Source organism: Channa argus, chromosome 11 (assembly GCF_033026475.1).
Source record: "Channa argus isolate prfri chromosome 11, Channa argus male v1.0, whole genome shotgun sequence".
NCBI lineage: Eukaryota > Metazoa > Chordata > Actinopteri > Anabantiformes > Channidae > Channa > Channa argus.
In genome coordinates, this window is record NC_090207.1 from 26,141,273 (window position 1) to 26,159,991 (window position 18,719).

At 37.4% G+C, this 18,719-nt stretch overlaps 1 protein-coding gene across 1 annotated transcript in view; it reads left to right on the forward strand.

Moving 5' to 3' along the window:
* npr3 (natriuretic peptide receptor 3) overlaps positions 1-16,963 on the forward strand; it is a 27,785-nt gene extending 10,822 nt beyond the window's left edge. The window contains exons 2-8 of the mRNA XM_067521683.1: positions 8,148-8,270; positions 8,525-8,700; positions 12,126-12,261; positions 13,794-13,888; positions 14,008-14,125; positions 14,224-14,308; positions 15,637-16,963. Coding sequence (XP_067377784.1) covers positions 8,148-8,270; positions 8,525-8,700; positions 12,126-12,261; positions 13,794-13,888; positions 14,008-14,125; positions 14,224-14,308; positions 15,637-15,748 — 845 coding nt within the window. The 3' untranslated portion in view covers positions 15,749-16,963. The remainder of the gene's footprint in view (positions 1-8,147; positions 8,271-8,524; positions 8,701-12,125; positions 12,262-13,793; positions 13,889-14,007; positions 14,126-14,223; positions 14,309-15,636) is intronic.
* Positions 16,964-18,719: the final 1,756 nt, after the last annotated feature.

Consider the following 18,719-nt stretch of genomic DNA (forward strand, 5'->3'; position numbering starts at 1 on the left):
CTCAAGGGATATTTCAGGAGGTGTGTTTAAGTGACAGAGTTGTGAGGAATGTTCCAGCAAGACTCTGAATCTTCCTTATTAACAGGGACGCTGGAGTTACTGTGTTTTCAACTGCAACCCTTGTTTGTGCAGCCAAGTGTCTGTTGGTTTATTTATTTTAATCACCAAGACACCAAAGATTTTTTTACATTGGATATTTTTCCTCAGAACTTTTCTTTCAGTGATTAAATGTATAAAACCAATAAATCTCCACATGAGAATACACGTAGCTCCTGCACTCCCTGGATTTCCATCACTGGTAACACAGTTGGCAGTGTATGACTGTACTGCTCACTCCTGGAAGCACATGGCTAAATAAAGGTAGAATTCTAAATATGAAGGGTATTAGGGCTGGAACTCCTTCTCCTCATCGTGAGTGTGAGCAAAACAACACACTCCGACTGAATCACTGACCGTCTTGCAGACAGATTGCATCATAATGAAAAGAAAGTGTGTAATATTTATACACACTGATCCACTCTATTGTCTAGCTTTCACTGAGTCACTCTGCATAGGGACTTGTGTTTTGTGAGACTGAATTTATTTTGATAAATTCGTCTTTTGCTTATCAGACCATAAGTCGGTTATTGTTGGCAGCAAAAAAGGCTTTTCAGCCAAATTTCCCAGGCCAGATGACATATTTAATCCCCCTAACGTGTTCTGGGTCTACCCTGGGGTCTCCTAACAGTTGCATGTGCCCAGAAAACCTCCAATACCAGCCAGGAGGCATCCTGCCCAGATACTGTACCTGAACCACCTCAACTGGCTCCTTTCCACACAAAGGAGCAGGAGCTACCTTGTCTCTAAGAATGAGCTCGGCCATACTACAGAGAAAAATCATTTTGGCCCGTGTATTGTTGACTTCCAGCTACTTTCACTGAGGCTTTCACAGCAAAAAATTTAAAATAATACACTTTTTTGAGAGGTTGAAATGGTTTGGGGTGTGCACTAAATTAATGACATTGTTTTACAGCTCGAAGATTAAGTCTGCTTTAGTTTTTTTCATAAGTTCCTAGTTTGACAATCTCTCCATGGGAAATAAGAGCAAGTTGCACCTTATAATTAAAGTGGCCAGTAAGTTTTGGACATTAAACAGGATGATTTGACAAATCTAATATGCTATCTTGTTCTTCCTATGCTTTCTATAGAGAACTCCCACAAAATGCATGGAATAAGAATTTAACCGTTTTTGAAGATGATGTCCATTATGTCCTACTGTAAATTTTTAAAGTGAGGGGCAGCAGTGGCTCAGTTGATCCAGTGGCTGCCAACCAACCATAGGGTCTGAGGTTCGTGACCTGATCTTTTCGACCACATGTCGAAGTGTCCTTGGGCAAGATATTGAATCCCCATCAGCCCATCCCCATCCCCAGCCGTGCAGTGCCAGTCCCAAGCCTGGTAGAAATTAAGGAGGGTTGCGTCAGGAAGGGCATCTTGCGTTATCAACCCTAAACTTACCAAAAGGACAAAAAAATAAATAAAAGTAATGATTTACAGTGTGTTATAATGTGTGGCTGTTTTTACATTAATGTTATCAGTTTTATATGAATGTAAGTGTTGAGCTGAGATGAGTTGAGTATAGGCTAGTGAGGATTAAACCACATCAGATGTTGAAACTGAGAACGTTTACCATTTTATGGAAAATATCAGCTCATTTTTAAATGTTGGACAGGCAAGGTTTAACATTGTGTAGCATCCCGTCTTCTTTTAACAACTGTGTGTAAACGTCTGGGAGGTGAGGAGACCATTTGCTGGATTTTTTAGGAGAGGAATTTTGTCCCATTCTAGTGTGATGCAGGATTCTAAATGCTCAACAGTCCTGGGCCTTTGTTGCCAGTTGATCTGTTTTATGATATGGCAAATGTTTTCTATTGGTGAAAAGTCTGGACTGCAGGCAGCCCAGTTAAACGCCCAGACACTTCTCCTGCGAAGCCATGCTGTTGTGATGGATGCAGCATGTGGTTTAGCATAATCTTGCTGAAATATTCAAGGCCTTTCCTGAAAGAGACATTGTCTGGATGGGAGCGTATGTTGCTCTAAAATCTCTATGTACTTTTCAGTATTGATGGAGTCCACAGCATAGGCACTAATGCACCTCCATACCATCAGAGATGCAGGCTTTTGAACTATCTACTGATAAAAGCGGGATGGTCGCTCTCCTCTTAAGTCTGCAGGACATGGCATCCATGGTTTTCAAAACGAATTTCAAATTTTGAATTATCTGACCACAGAGAAGTTTTCCATTTGGCCTCCGACGAAACGTTTTTCTGAAATGGTTTCACAATTTTTTGGTGCGATCCATCCCAGATTTGTGAACCTCTCCCCATCTTTACATTCAAGAATCTCTGCCTTTCTGTAATGCTCCTTTTATACCTATTCATGTTACTGACCTGCCAATATAATTAGTTGTTGAATGCTCCTCCTTTTGGTTTTGATTTGCGGCAATTACTTTTGTGGCCCTTTTTCCGTGAAATGGTAAAATGTGTCACTTTTGACATATGAAGTTTATGTTCTATTGTGAATAAAATTTGCTTTGCTGAGATTTGCAAATGATTGCATTTATTGAAAACATTTACACATCCTCCCAACTTTTTGAATTGAGGTTGAAGAACATCTGAATGTACCAAGCAAAACCCTGCAGCATAATACTGAATACACATGGACAAAGCATCTAGAAAATACAACACAGATCAGATCAATTGGCTTGCACCAAAACCAAACCACTACAGACTGAGACCAAATCCAGTAAAGGAGCTGAGGTTAAGGACTGTCCCTGAGTGTGTTTGCTTTGTTCAGAACTATGTTAAATAACCATTCCAAGAACTAAAGCCTAACCGAGACTACAATGTTTAGTTAAAAATACCCCTATATTCCTTCACTTTGGGCAACGATTCATTTCAAACCTGAAGCAAGTAATCCACCATTTTCAAGCACAACCCTGTACTATAGCCTTGGGCTTGGAGGTGGTGACTCTCATCCCAACTGCTTCACACTCAGCATGGAGCCCATAATAATCACCATCAATTTTAGAAGTGAATCACGAGTTGTTAGACAGTGTGTGTAGATGACTGTATTCAGTAAGTTAAAAGCAGGTCTGTGACACACGTGAGACAAATGACTGACAAAACGTGACTACATTTTGCTCGACACACCATCCACCTCAGAGAAACAGAGTGGTGTGTGTGTGTGTACACCACCACTCCATTTTTTTTTTACATTTTGTTCACTTCATTTAGTGAAAGCACTCCCACACAAACCTTTCTATACTCTCCCAAACTCAAACCAGATCACATGGGATCACATAGAAAATACAGAGTTTTACTTTAGTTTATGCCAGCAAGACAGAATAAATAGAATAATCATCTGTTTTTCACAAAAGCATAGTTTTGTATGGTGTCCTTCAGCTGATTAACTTGTCCTACAGCTATCTGGAGGCAGTCCGGCATAGGTTCCTTCTGCAGGCTCTAATCAGAGTGACATACATTGGCAAATTAAGTTCACACACTACAGATCCACTGGATGAATTTAGTGCAATCAGGACCATTCTGTTGCAAATTAACCACAGAAACATCCGTGCCTACTGCATCTGCACACCAAACTTGTTGGTTGGGATTAATAATGGCAAATCAAAAGCCAATTTAAACATGTTCCTCTTCTAATAACTGCATCAGGACCATATGGTCCTTCGAATTCTCTTTCACTGACTACACTTTGCGAGCTGCAGAGAAAACACAAAATGCACTTAGAGCTGGTTAAATCTTCTGCATTTTTCTGTGCCTATCGGACACTGCTGCCAAGCTCTTAGCTCGGAATGTTGGTGGCTGCATAGGGGTCACGGTGGAAGGGCTGCTTGTCAGCGTGTCAAGTGGGACAACATCGGACCCAAGACTGAGTGTTGGTGCGATGGGAAGGAGCTCTGGGGGAAGGAATGTGGAATCAAGCCCCTTGGCTTCACATGGGAGCGAGATGCATGGTGGACTGGCCATACAACAAAAGCAAACTTTGTTAACGGCCAGCTCGAGTGACCCATAGTTACCAGGGCAGTACAGAGAATAAACAGGAAACTGATCAATCCAGAGATAGTGAAGAACCGGAAGCATACATTTTTTCGGACTGTTAATCACTCAAGAATAATTTGGGACCCTAAAGCTAAGACAAGGGTCTTTTAGATAGAGATCTGAATATAAGAAGTATCATCTCTAAAACGAAATAAATTCACCTTCTGTTCATTAACTCAAACCTGTACTATCTCTCCATATCTGAGACCTGGCATTATAAAAATGCCCCTTGTGCAGCACTTAATGTTACGGGGTATAATTTGTGCAGGAGAGATAGAGACGGTGCAAAGGCTGGTGGCGTCAGGATATGTATAAAAACACTATTCAGTGCCATTAAATCCAATGGCTGCATGACCATGAGTTGGAATAGCTTAGCTTAAATATTATTTTGTCCCACAAATGTCATCATTATGTATTCCCAAGGTATTCTGTAAACCAAATTGCATTAGGTTTCAGAGGTAAATACTCAGAGACTGCTAACTTCATCTTTATAGAAAATGTATTTATTATGTTATATTATTATTATAATTATTATATTTACTGAATAAAGGTGGTTTGGTTGGTGCTGTGTTTCTTGACCTTAAAAAGACTTTTGACACTTTTTCATCAGGTTACAAATTGATCACAGTCAGAATCAATAATACCCCTCACCTCCCCTCCATCTGTCCACAGGTGTCCTGCAATGATCCATTCTGCGACCATTCCTTCTTTTCTCTGTACATAAATGATCTGCAATTAGTATGTCTAAATAATTATATTCAGATGTATGCAGATGATACGGTTATATGCACACATGGTAACTAAATGACACAAGTTGACACAGAAAAATTAACGCTAATTAATTAATTTTGGCTAATTCTGGTAGACTGGCTAAAATGCTTAACAATTTGCACTGACCCTATCATATAAACCAATAAAAGTAAAAAGTTAAGCACATATAAAAGCGGAAACCACAGGCAAATTGTTGGCTGAGTGTGCTGAATTTATTGTTTATTTACATTGTATATTCACAAAACAAGTAGTTTGTGACAATGACGTGATAGATTTCATTACAGATCAATTTACTGCGGTGTGCAGATTGTCAAACAACAGCAAAGCATAATATTATTTAATTCCCATTAATCTAGTAAAAATGTTACTTCATCAAAAATGTAATTTAAATGTTAATTTAAGTGCAAGCCCAATTTTGATATAATTTTCCTTTTGTTTTTCATTCATTTACATTTTTTACATTGACACATATATATTCCATAAGGAAAAGGCATCAGCATACTACATACATACACATTTCTACACTGACAATGTCACAAAGACTATGTCTGCCCAAAATGATGGTAAAGATACAAAAAGATGCGATACACACTAAATACAATGCTGAAGCACACTGATTAGCCGTAACATTAAAACCAGTTGGTGACCAACTCTTAGTGTTAATCATGGTTGGGGTCAACACTTTAATAAAGTAACGCAGGTCATGATGGACATGTGTCTGAACACAGTGCAACACAGCTTGCTGTGTATGAGGCTGTGTAGCTGCAGACCTCTGTCCATCACTACATTAAAGCCACCAGTTATATTTAATCTTTTGTCTAATCAGCTATTATGTACCCAGAACCAGGTTTTGTGTACACATTTGGTCTGTGATATTTATTCTTCCTGCATCAATGCTGTACATTCAGTGGTTTAGAATATATGTTACTGAAATTAGCCAGTTTTCTTCTTTGTGAACATGTAAATGATGGAATATGAGTGATGGAGTTGTACTGTTTGCTGGCATACATTACATTTATGTGTGTGTGTGTGTGTGTGTGGGCACAGCGGTATGATACTGTGCAAAATTCTAAGCTTATGCCTATATGCCTGAAATAGGATGTCCTTGAGCCATCATGCATCTAGAATTATTTCACCGAGTTTCTCTTGAGCCACTGAAATTAGCTCAATCCACTCCTTGTTCCGGATGGACTAGACTGTGGCAGCTACCCAGTGCCCATGAATGCTCTTCTGTGACACGATGAAGTCGGCCAATCCATATCCTAAGTGGCAAGTCATTGGAAGACTAATGTTATTTTGTGTAGCATGTGGGCACATGAAGCTGGTGGATATACACAGACAATATAGTAGACCCCACATACTCCAACTCAAACTTTGCTCTGAATATAGACTGAAAGACATCAGTTTACCTTGACTTAGAGTGGGTTACCATCACATCACCTCACCTGTCTTTTTTTAGGCTAACTGCAGTTTAGAAATCTCAATTTCAAAGGGAAGGAGGGTAGGTTGAAATGTTTAATGCTAGATATAAGTTGCATTTAAGGATGCGTAGACAAAAAAATGTATTTGTTCTTATTATCAATTTTGAGAAAAATGTGTGTAAGTTTCAATAGAACAGCAGGTATTTGTGAAGAGGTAAAAACAGAAAGGGTTTTTTTTTTTTTTTTTTTGTATTTCTGATCGTGATCTTGACATTTATACCAACCTTTTCAAATACTGAACATTTACAAGTGAACCATTGTGGCTTTTATTTGATTACCCTCAATCATTGAAAAAAAAAAAATCTATGTGCAGTATGTAAGAGGACAAGGATACGTACATTAAGAATGTTTAAAACCTGACCAAAAAACACATAATAGGAGTTGTGAACCTTACTATCGCTGATTTTTCATTTTGTACTTAAACAATAAGCAAAGCACTAACTGACAGGTGCTGGAAATTGGAAATGGGCGGATACGTCGGAGTTCCATTCCTTGATGAAGCCTTTAAAAAGTCCAGACAAGTTTCTCCTCCTTGGTTATACAGATAATAAGGTGTTTCATTCTCCATGGCAGATTATGCTTAATGTTGTGCACAATATCTGCGTTGTTCATCCATATTCTCTTTAGCCAAAGGAAGCTTTGCCTACGTCCATCATCAAGTAAAATGTAGATAATCTGTTTAGTACTTCAAACTGAGTCAAATATCTGAAGTGGTACTTATTGTGGAAATCTATTTTAAGAAAATACAATACTGAGTTCAATTAGCTATTGAGTTGGTGTACTTCTACCACTTCTGCACACATTGTATTACACTGTGTTGTGTATGGGGCTGTGTAGCTGCAGACTACTCAGTGTGTCCTCCATGAGAGTATTAAGACAGTGTTATGGTTTGTCTGTGTGTACATGTTCCCGTGGTGTCAAATGGTGGTGCTCCTGGAAATTTCAGTAGTGATGATAAAATGTACCTATGGTGTCAATATAAGACATCAAAGAGTAAAAAAAGTGGCACAATTTGATGCCTCTCAAATTATCGTTATGTTCCCCTTTGGTATAAGAGCATGCTGGTACACTACACGCACTGCTAATAGCTACTTCCCTTTTATGTAATGTGAAGTTGTATATTAAGAGATGGGGGTATCCTTTTTTCCAGGCAGGGTCTCCATACAGGTAGCCCATTCTAATCAATGTAGTAGGCACAGTTAAGCAGACTGCACAGGTGACAAGATGGTGCCCACATCCCCCAACAGTTCACACAGAGCGATATAATTTCTACTAAAGCTACCAGAACAAAAATAATGAAAATAAATGAAATAATAAATGAAAGATTTTCAAAGCATTTTTAATGACATATAAATATTAAACTTTTTATTAAAATTATTTTTGCATGTCCAAAGTAGTAAACCAACATCTCTCAAAAAAGGTGTACTGTACTGTACATTTTACACAACATATAATCGTTCCTGGAAATTAGGTTTGAAGGTGTTTACTCTATTAATTATTGTCTTATACTCTGTTAATTATCATCTGTTTATATGAAATTAATGTAATACATTTATTAATTCTTCAGATTATGGCTAAAGAATCGTAGCCATAATCTGACTAATCATCTGTAAGAAGTTGCTCATGCACTGTCTGACAAATTTTCTTTATCTAAAACTTATTTTTGAGATTTTCTCAAATACGTCTTAACTTCTGTAAATGTCAATAATGGGCTGATGATACTTGTATGTCATCGTATTCAAACTTGCTGATCGTGTACTGTATAATAACTATAGGTGTATTTGTCATTCTCCTGCAGCGGTAATCATGTGCATGGGAGCCGACAAAATCCGAGAGATCATGCTGGCTGCGCACAGACGACTCCTGACCAACGGCAATTATCTCTTCTTTAACGTTGAACTCTTCAATGCCTCTTCTTATGGTAAAGTTACCATCAAATTACTTAAAAATTCGTCTTTTGACAGACTGATGTATTATGTATATTTGATGTACAAAGTTTTATTTATATGACTAAGTTTTTCCTTTGTCTGAGGAGAGGACAACCTGTACATCTCACTGTCCACATGAATCTGGCTGTATTTGTAAAATAGATTTTGTTGATACAAAAAAGGTTGTAAGTAAAAGTAAAAGTTAACCTTTACGCCCTTGTCTATGTCGCTTACAATTCAATTCTAGGAAATGGTTCATGGAAGAGAGGGGATAAATATGACAATGAAGCAAGACAGGCCTATGCCTCTCTGAACACTGTGACGCTGCTCAGGACGATCAAGCCGGAGTTTGAAAAGTTCTCCATGGAAATAAAAAAGTCCATTGAAAAAGCTGGACTCCACGACTGCAAAGACTGTGCAAATGTATGTATGTCTTGCTTCCAATGAAACACATCATTTTCTCAGCCTTTAACACATTCCTTGGAATATCTGAAATATTACAGACAGTAAAAATACACATTTGTCTGGAAGTTCCAGTTACTGGTAAATCAGTTTCATGGCCAAAATCTACAAAACACTCACTTCTGTATACAGATATTCACAGCAGACATGGGCACTGTCAGGGTGGGAGTAGATAGGGCCATGACCCCACCAAGAATGATCTAATGTGTTTGGGTGGAAAAAAAATCCAGTTTCATATATTTGCTTTGTTTTCCCCATTCTTCCTGATACTGGTCCAAATGCGCCACCAATTATCAAGCAAGCAGCACAAATAAGTGAAATAAGCTGACAGTAGTCTAACCCTCACATGGATGCTGCATCCTGCAAGCAGCATTATAATGTGACCAGTATCCACTACTACAGGTGGACTTTTATTCTCTGAAAACACCACTGACTGGCTGGAGTGTTGCTACTTATCAACTCTGCCCTCAGCATTACTTCACATTACTTTAAAAATAAGTTATGGAACAGTAGCAGTATACATAAATTGCCTTAGAAAGGTTTTTTTTCCCTTGTAGCCTAATCAGGCTACATTAAGAAACTCTTCCTTTCTCTTCTGCTGAAGCAGACTAGCCCACTGGCCCACTGTCGAATCCTTGAATCATAACAATCATACACACACCAAGAAAAGTCAGAAAGCAGCGTTTTCTGTCACTAGTTAGAACCTGAGAAATCAGGTTACTCTGCAGCTGCATATATATGGATTATAAGTAACTTGCTTGTAAACTTCATTGTTCGCACTTGTACATGTGTAATGACAATAAAGTTTAATCAAATGTAATCTAATCAAAAACGCAGTCATTGGAGGGAATCCAGTGTCCTCCAAAACCAAATGAACATTATACCACAAGGAACACAAATACTGTATTTACACATCTTTAAACAAATGTGAAAAATAGTTTAATTTCAATTAAATTCAACATTATTTATATAGCGGCAATTCACAACAAAGTCATCTCAAGGCACTTTACAGAATAAAGTCAAGACTGTGTATAGAGAAACCCCATCTTCTCCACTCACACCAGGTTAGTTGTCAGCCAGCAGCCTGGATTATCTTATTTGTCTGCACCATAGACCTCAATTGTTAAACACACATTAACCAGACACAGCGGACAGACTGTTCCAAAATACATGGCCAACATATTAAAACTGTTGCATTTCCTTTGCTGCAGCCAAATCAACTGCACATACCAAAAGATTGCTGGTGGAGGTTTACGTCGGATTGGACAGTATATTTTCTTTTGTTTCTTTTTTCTTTTTTTGGGAATAAAGAAATATGTCCCCTAGTGGAGTGGTGTGTCTAGCTAATGTGTTTTTAAAAGTGTTGGAACAACAGTGAAGGTGTATGGGGGGACTCTGGTGCAGGAGGTAGAGCTAGTCTTCCATCCATCCCCCCAGTTGCTGGTTCAATCCCCGGATCCTCCTATAACCTGTTGAATTGTCTTTGGGCAAGAAACTGAACCCCAACTGCCGAGTGTTGGAGTGATGGCTCCCCCATCAGTGTGAGAGTGTGTGTGATTATGAGTGTGAATGGGTGAATGAGAAGCAGTGTAAAGTTCTTTGAGTACCAGTAGGTAAATAAGCGTTAGTGGAGACTATTTACGATTTATGGCACAGATGAATAACAACAACATAACAACATAGGCTAAGAAGATACAGTGCGGGTTTTAGTGTCTGTATAGTGATTGTAGACAATATTGTCATTTAGAAAATGTCCAAAGGTAGATTTAGGACCAAAAAGAGTTTGACCCAGGTCTGGCCTTTCTAGGGCCCTTGGCAAGTATTTTGCCGAATCCCCCCATCCAACTGGTATGGGTTGGTAAATGTGGTATAAATAAATACTGTAGTATTGTACCATTGTTATCATCCAGTGCAGTGAGGGATTGTTTTAATAGACCAAACTGTGAGTCCTTTGTATTGGGACTGTTTCTTCAGAAGAAAGGCTGTAACATATCACATTAAATACAAACCTTTACTTTGACAGTTCTCCCCATCATGTCCTTTTCCTTTTGCCTGCACTCCGTGAATATGTCAGATGTTATTGTGTAAATTTTTAGGATTAATGTGAACACGTTAACACATGAAATTAACACAGGCCACATTTTCCAAAAAGTAGAGAGTTGCTTGTCTTCTGATTATTTAAACAGGCTGCTCTTACTCAGTAGTTTGCTAGGTGGGTTCTATAGCTTCAAGAGGGTTTAAAACATTGACTTATATCTGCACAGTATATAAATGTAATTAACTTTGAAAAAGAGTAATCATTGTAGTCATAGACAGGTTATAGTGAACGTAAAAAGATGTATTTAAACAATTACCTAGCAAATACAGAGCCAAAAAAATACAAATAAATATTACCTGGGTCCTGGGTCCCCATAATGAGCTACGTGGTCCTAAACAGCCATGTGGTTTGATAAGTGCTTTGAACCATCTCTGATGGATCAAAAAATGGTAACAACGTTTACACTGCTTCTCATTCACAATGACACATTGATGGGAAAGGTGCCCGGGATTGAACCAACAACCCTGGGACTAGTAAATAGCTGCGCTAGATCCCGAGCCACAGCAGCCTCAACGCTGATGAATCAGACGCAAAATTACAACATATATGGTGTAAAACCAAAGGCTTAGCAGGACAAAAACTGCATCCAGAAAGATGAACTTGGAACTTTGGCAACATTTGGCTGGAGACATAACGAACAATAAAAACTGCAAATGGTAAATGGTCTGCACTTATATAGTGCTTTTCTACCTATTGGCACTCAAAGCACTTTACACTGCTGCTTATTCACCCATGTTTTGTTTGCGGTGAGCAGGCACATAACATCTGACAAGGTCGTTGGATACCTTGGATTAAATTAGTGTCACAGTCACACTCACAATCATACACCAGTGGGGGAGCTGCTATACAGCTGGCCAACACTCACCAGGAGCAACTAAGTTGGGGTTCAGTGTCTTGCTCAAGGACACTTCGACATGTGACCGGAGGAGCCGGGGATTGAACCAACAACTGTGAGATTGGTGGACAACCACTCTACCTACCTGCGCCACAGTTGCAGTACACACAATGCCACAGATTTCACCATCATTAGTTAATTCACACTACGGGCACATTATTTCTGTCCAATTAAATGTAAATTCAATTTAGACATTTTACAAGTATTAAATGTAATGACTGTAACAGAAACATGAAGCAATCAGAAAACGAGATTTTCCAACAAAACTATAGGACATGATTTTAACAAAGATGAACAATGAGAAAGCTGGTGATCTATGTTAAAATGTAAGGACATTTAAATTAAATCTGTTACTAATGTTTAAACGTCCTCTTTAACTATGTTCCATTGCAGGTCAACATCTTTGTTGAGGGATTCCACGATGCCATGTTGCTGTACGCCATCGCCTTGCATAAAGCCATGAAAAATGGAAACAATAAGAAGAATGGAACACAGATCACTAAGCAGATGTGGAACATAACTTTTGAAGGTAAAACACACTGCTCAAAGTGAATCAGTGATGACTTCCAAAACACTAGGATCAGTCTTGTAATTTCTTTGTGCAAAAATGCAAAAATCTAGACCTTACAATTTTTTGCTTTCCTTCAACATGTTTTTGCAGGGATACCAGCTAATTGTCCAGTTGTAACAAATTTATAAAAGAGACCAATGAATAATAGATTAATCCATAAAGTGGTCAGCAGATTAATTGAAAAGAACAATTATTATTAGTTATTGTGCTCAACTTGCCTTTTTTCCAGTTGACCCTCAACCAATAAATGACCATAGACAAAAAAACACAATTACGTAACTATCAAATGATTTAAACTGTTTTCAGGTAGCATTCAGTTGCACACACTGAAAAACACACTAAGATATAGAGTTTCAGGACGATTAAAGGCTAATTCCTGCTTTCCGCGTGCTCTTAGGCTCTTTTAATTTAACTACTGAAGATGGATAAACACACATAAAGTTGAGTGCAAAGTTTTTATTTCCTTATTTGTGAAGTATGAGAAAAAGTACTGTAATGTAAATTCAACTAAAACAATTGTTCTTTCATCAGAAATGAAAGATCATCTTATTTAATTTATTAAAGGGGCTGCAAACGTTTACACCAATGCAATCGTTTGCTTATTTTACTATACATTTTTGTATACACTCCTACCATTAGCATTGTCATAAATTCTTATAATGAAAGAACATTTGTTATAAATAATCCCAAAATAAAGTGATTTAAACTTTTGAACATACAGATCAAACATCCCCACCACAACACATAATGGCAAATCTGGACAGTAGCAACAGTAACATAAAGTAGAACTTTTTTGTATTTGACTGAGAAACACAAAGAAAAAAAACAACACGAGTATTCGTTTTACAAGAACAGTCAAATGAAGTGTAGAGGAGGGAGGTTGCACATTAGCAAGTCTAAAGAATTGCTAAGAATTTTAAAGAATGGCACCTCAGTGAGTGTTGGGTTTACGAAACACAGGTAGAAAGTTCATGGAGCGGTGATGGAGTTGTTTTAAAAAGAATGGCAAAGTGGAAATGATGGAAGAATTACATGAGTTGTGTATAGCAACAGACAACGGCCAACGTTGGGCCATCGTCTAAATTGACTAAATTGAATTTAGAGTGGTGCCACAGTTTTGGCACAACTCTGAGCATCATCTGCAATTTTTCAGCTCATTCACCATGTTGAACCTGTGTTAGGCCCATTGTGATTGGTTGATAAGCTTAGAGAATCAGTGCACGAGAAGAGACCAGGGTATTAACAACACCAGTATAATTTGTAACTTTGGTTCACACTGGATTAGAAGTAAGTATAAACCATTTGGGGTGAGTGCTGTAAAATTTACTTCTGTCAGAGTTACAGTGTCAACATGAATCTCATGGAAAAACAATGTCCCGCCACGAATCTATATAACTATAAATATAAGTCTTTCAAAATCTTTTTTTAACATCGGCAATGAAAAATTCTCCAAAATAAAATGTGAAAATTATTTTCTTGATGGTGGACAGGTATCGCTGGCCAAGTATCCACGGATGCCAATGGTGACAGAAATGGGGATTTCTCTTTGATGGCCATGACTGATGTTGCAGCAGGAACCTATGAAGTAAGAAGCTAACTTCCTGGTGTGGAACCCTGCGCATAGTGCAAACATCTTTCCTCTCAGTCAGAAGATGCTCTACTTAGAAATCCAACAAAATGATACTATGCTCTACTAACTTCCAGGTGGTGGCCAACTACTTTGGTGTGAATGAAACGTTCCAGTTGCTGCCTGCCTTTAACATGGACCATTTCACTCTGAGAGGAAGACGTAAAACACCCACAGAGATATCAGAAAAATCATGTAAAAGTCTACTACACATTTGACTCAGAATTTGTTTGTTACCTACATTATGAATGATGGACTACATGTTTGAAACTAACACTCGCTGTTCCACACAGGTGGTCTAGGAGTATCAGCTTTGACTGGAGTCATAGTAGGAGCTATTCTGGGAACTGCTATGCTTATAGCATTCTACTTTTTCAGGTAACAATAATTGATATTTATCTTCGTATGTAAACTAATACTGTCATATAGAAGTATTCTCTGAACAACTTAGTTACCAATTCCACAGGTTGCAAGAGCCAAAGTCAAGCAAGGGTATGAAAAAAGAAGTGCTTTAAATAATGTTTTTACCAAAGGCATAGCATGAGTTGCAGATCATCAGCTCCAGTGCTGCATCTGTGCAGGAAGGACATAGGAAGAAGTCAGGTTGAGTATAAAGTGTTAGTAGGTCACCTATGTTTTAGAGGCTCTTAGGCTTTAACACATAGCCACTGTGGATGACTTGAAGCATAAAAATGTACTTCGGGTTGCAAATAATTGCGTATAGTGTCACATGATGATGGCTGGATTCAGTTAGAGACAAAGATGACAAGCAGTGTAGTCTGTGCAGACTGGGCATGAATTGGTCTCCAAACCCTCACTGGGGTGTTTGTGGGGCGGGATGTAGAGCAGTTATCCACCAATCCCACAGTTGTTAAAATGATTGAATATTTGATTTGTTTTGTTTTCAATCAAACATGGATTTGAAATAGGTTTTTAAAAATGTTAAATTCTGTTTTTATTTACATTTTACACAGCAAATTTTCCAATTGTATTAAGAAATATTGCTTATTGCATGAAAAAAACACCATGCCCACTTTTACATTTATCTTAGCACATGTGAAAATTGCACATTTATTTATTGTTATTTTGCTATAGTTAAATTAGTTAATTAATTTTAATTAATCACATTTGTGTTATATTAAGTACTATATTTCTCACTATCCCTTTGGGCATTATACTATGTTACAATTAAATGGTGTGAACTTATATAGCACTTTTCTACCTATTGACCGATTCACACTCACAATCACACACACACACACACACACACACTCACACATCGATGAGGGAGCTGCTATGCAGCTGGCCAACACTCACCAGGTTGGGGTTCAGTGTCTTGCTCATGGACACTTTGACATGTGACCAGGGGAGCCAGGGATCAAACCAACAACTGTGGGATTGGTGGACAATTGCTCTACCTTCGTCGCCACAATTATTATTAAAAAAAGCAAATGATAAAAACATGTTATTAAATGGTGGATGAACCCCTATGAGGGTTTGCAACATTTTTTCTATTTGTTCTGAAAAGTATTTAAAGGGCCACAAACAAATCAATATATTGACATCTCATGGCTTTTTAAATATATAAGCTGCTTTTCAGGACTTGTTTTGTGGCACTAACCTATATTGCCTATATTTCAAGATCTCTTTAAGATCATTTAAGCTGCACAGTGTGAACTGCTTTCATGTGAATTATTCCTCCGCAGAAAAAACTACAGGATTACCATTGAACGACGCACACATAGTGAAGAGGGCAACACTAGGAAGCACCGTCAGTTACGAGAGGACTCCATTCGATCGAACTTCTCAGCAGCATAATTTGCAGCGGTCGCAGTCCCTTCACCGAGAATCACACATCTGAATGTGACCAAAGACTGAGAGATTTCTTGTTTGTATCCTTCAGTGTTTCGAACTATTGTAACTCAGGACAGTTGTAACCGTCACAAAGCACCACTTACTTGGATGTTCCTCCATACAAAGATATATGATTGTATTGGTGTACTGAAGCTTTGGCCATAATATTCTGTAAGTATTTTTTTTATAATTTGTTTTTTCTACATGTATTCAGGTGGTTGTCACCATGACTGTGAATGATTATGTATCACCACATTGGCAGGCACTAGTAGGATGGATGAGGTCCTACTTTGCCTCATGTTAGAGGGTAGTAATCAACAATTTCCAGAGAAAAACATTGAGGAAATGATACAGTTGGAGCTAACTGACTAAAAAGGGATATAGGCTTGACTATATCTACATGTATAGGCTATAAGCTACTGATATTAAGCTACTGATATTGTAAAGTTTCCAGTTCACCATAACTTTGTTGCGAACCAGCCATTGCATACATTCCTCCAATCCTCCATAACTCCCAACGCATCATCTTGAATGTGGATCTTTTGTAAATTCCTTTTTTAAATTTGTATATTAAATAAATTCAGGTGCTACTTGCATAAGACATAATGGTACTACTTTCTGATAAGGCATTCTCAGCATTCAACTCACAGGTCAGCAGTAGGTAACCAAAACACCATGGGTCATGGGTCTTGTCGTGGTTTAAAACCCCAATATGTAACCTTTTCAATTTAGCTACTGCTTCAAAATCATTTTGATGGTACAGGCAAATGGCATCTCTGCTAACGCAACAGCTGGCCCAGACCTCTTGCAACAACTGCTCAGCACTTTTAGGCACCACGTAGTAAGATGCTTGCACAGTATTCTCGTAGTACATCCTTATGGTTTCTAAGCATGGCTTAATGGCACATTTGGTAATATGACAATGAAGCAAGTGGGGGATAAAGAAAGTTTGATAAAGCATGCGACAAAGCAAGGGATTCAAAAGTTGTTTGAATCTTGAATTATAATTGGATGAAAGACAGATGTGATGCTGGCGACTCCACTGTTGTACCAGTAAGTAGTGACTTACTATGTGTTGTGTTTGTGGATGTTTTGTTGTGTAAGTGAAGTTTTAGTTTTGGATCATCCACACATGTCGACAGAGGTTTAGCAAATGTAGCAAAATGTCTAAAACAAAAACACACTAATAGGACATTTGAAGTAGTGTTCTTGTGTTGATTGCCGTATAACATTTGCGGTGTTGTTAATTTGCCACCCAAGTTTTACATTTTTCGAGGTAATAACAGTATTTTAGTTGGATATCTTTTGTTTTTCTATTCGTGCAAGTTTTGAGTGACACACCAAAAAAAAAAAAAACGTAATAACTTCACAATATGGCTGTGGCTCAGGAGGTAGGTTATTCATCCTCTAATCACCGGGTCAGCGGTGTGATTCTAAGCTCCTCCTGAAGTTCATATATGTAAGACACCAGCACTTTGCATGGCAGCTCCACCATTATTGGTGTGTGAAGCCAACTTAGAAAGTATTTTTTACAAGTTCAGACCATCTGACATTTGAAAACTTTGTTGTTTTGTTTGCGGTGAGCAGGCACATAACATCTGACAAGGTCGTTGGATACCTTGGATACATTAGTGTCACAGTCATAATGCTGTTAGTGTTACTTAATATGGCAATTAAAAAAAAACAATTTTTTATTTTTTATCAGTGTTAAATCCTTTAATATTACTATAACATCAGTCAGCATCAATTTTTGGTTTCTGGCACTTTCTTTGTCCGTTCACTAATGACTTCAGCTTTTAAACAAATGCACATTAACCTCGAAGGACCCAATGCATGACTGGTATTTACGACATTTGTGTAAAAGTGAATTACATTCAGCAATGGTGAAGGAAGACAAATCGCACCAAAGTACCACACCTGATTATTGGGGCTAACCATCCCTTATATTACTTAACTTATATATAAACATATGTATAATGGTTAAAAATCCACAGTATATAATTTAATTTCTAACTAAAGTCATGAAGTTAACCGTTGAAGGGGATAGAAGACGTTTTAATAAGGCTCTGACATTTTGTTTCTCAGACATCTGAAAAAAAAAAACTCTTTTGATTTATCTTTTATATTAATTAGAGATAAACAAAGTCATAAACTAAGCTGATTTTATTAACCACCTAATTATAATATTATTGTAATATTAATTTTAAAAAATACCAAACAATGCATTTAAATTAGAAATCCTTTCTAAATATTCCTTATCAGAAAGTGGAACTGAACTCATAATTAACATTCATGGCTTTAAAATCAGAAGTATTTCATTTTGCATTATTGATCTTTTTTATATATAATTTTATCATTTTGGTTGCATTATTTATCCAGAATTTGAAGACGAGGTTTTTCCAGAAACAAAAAAATAAACACAAATGAGCTTGGTGAATAACCTGCTTAGCCTGCTGGTTCAGTTTGTGTGGCATAAACATATTTATTGTGTACGATTTCAGTAAGCGTTACTTTGAAGCACCATATTTACTTCTTTTATTTAAAGCTTTGTATAATAATGGCTTTCAGTATCTGGTAGGACATAGTGGTTTTAACAGTGAACGTAATGTATTTAAATTATTTTGTTATTTATAACATTCTCTCAGTATTGAATTTATTAAACTTCATGATTTTTCTTCTTTTCATTATAATTTCTCCATTAGTTCTTACACCTGTTGTACACAATGATGATTTCATGGTATTTTTCTTACATTATGTCAATTATAATTTTTTTCAATTTAACAAATTTCATTTAATAAAATAACATTTTAATTTTTGTGTTTTTATTAGACTGTATGCTTCTCTCAAGGATGACAATGATTTATTTATCACGCATACCAATTTTAAGTCGGTGCAGATGATACATAATTCGGATTACAAATCATATTCGGAAGCA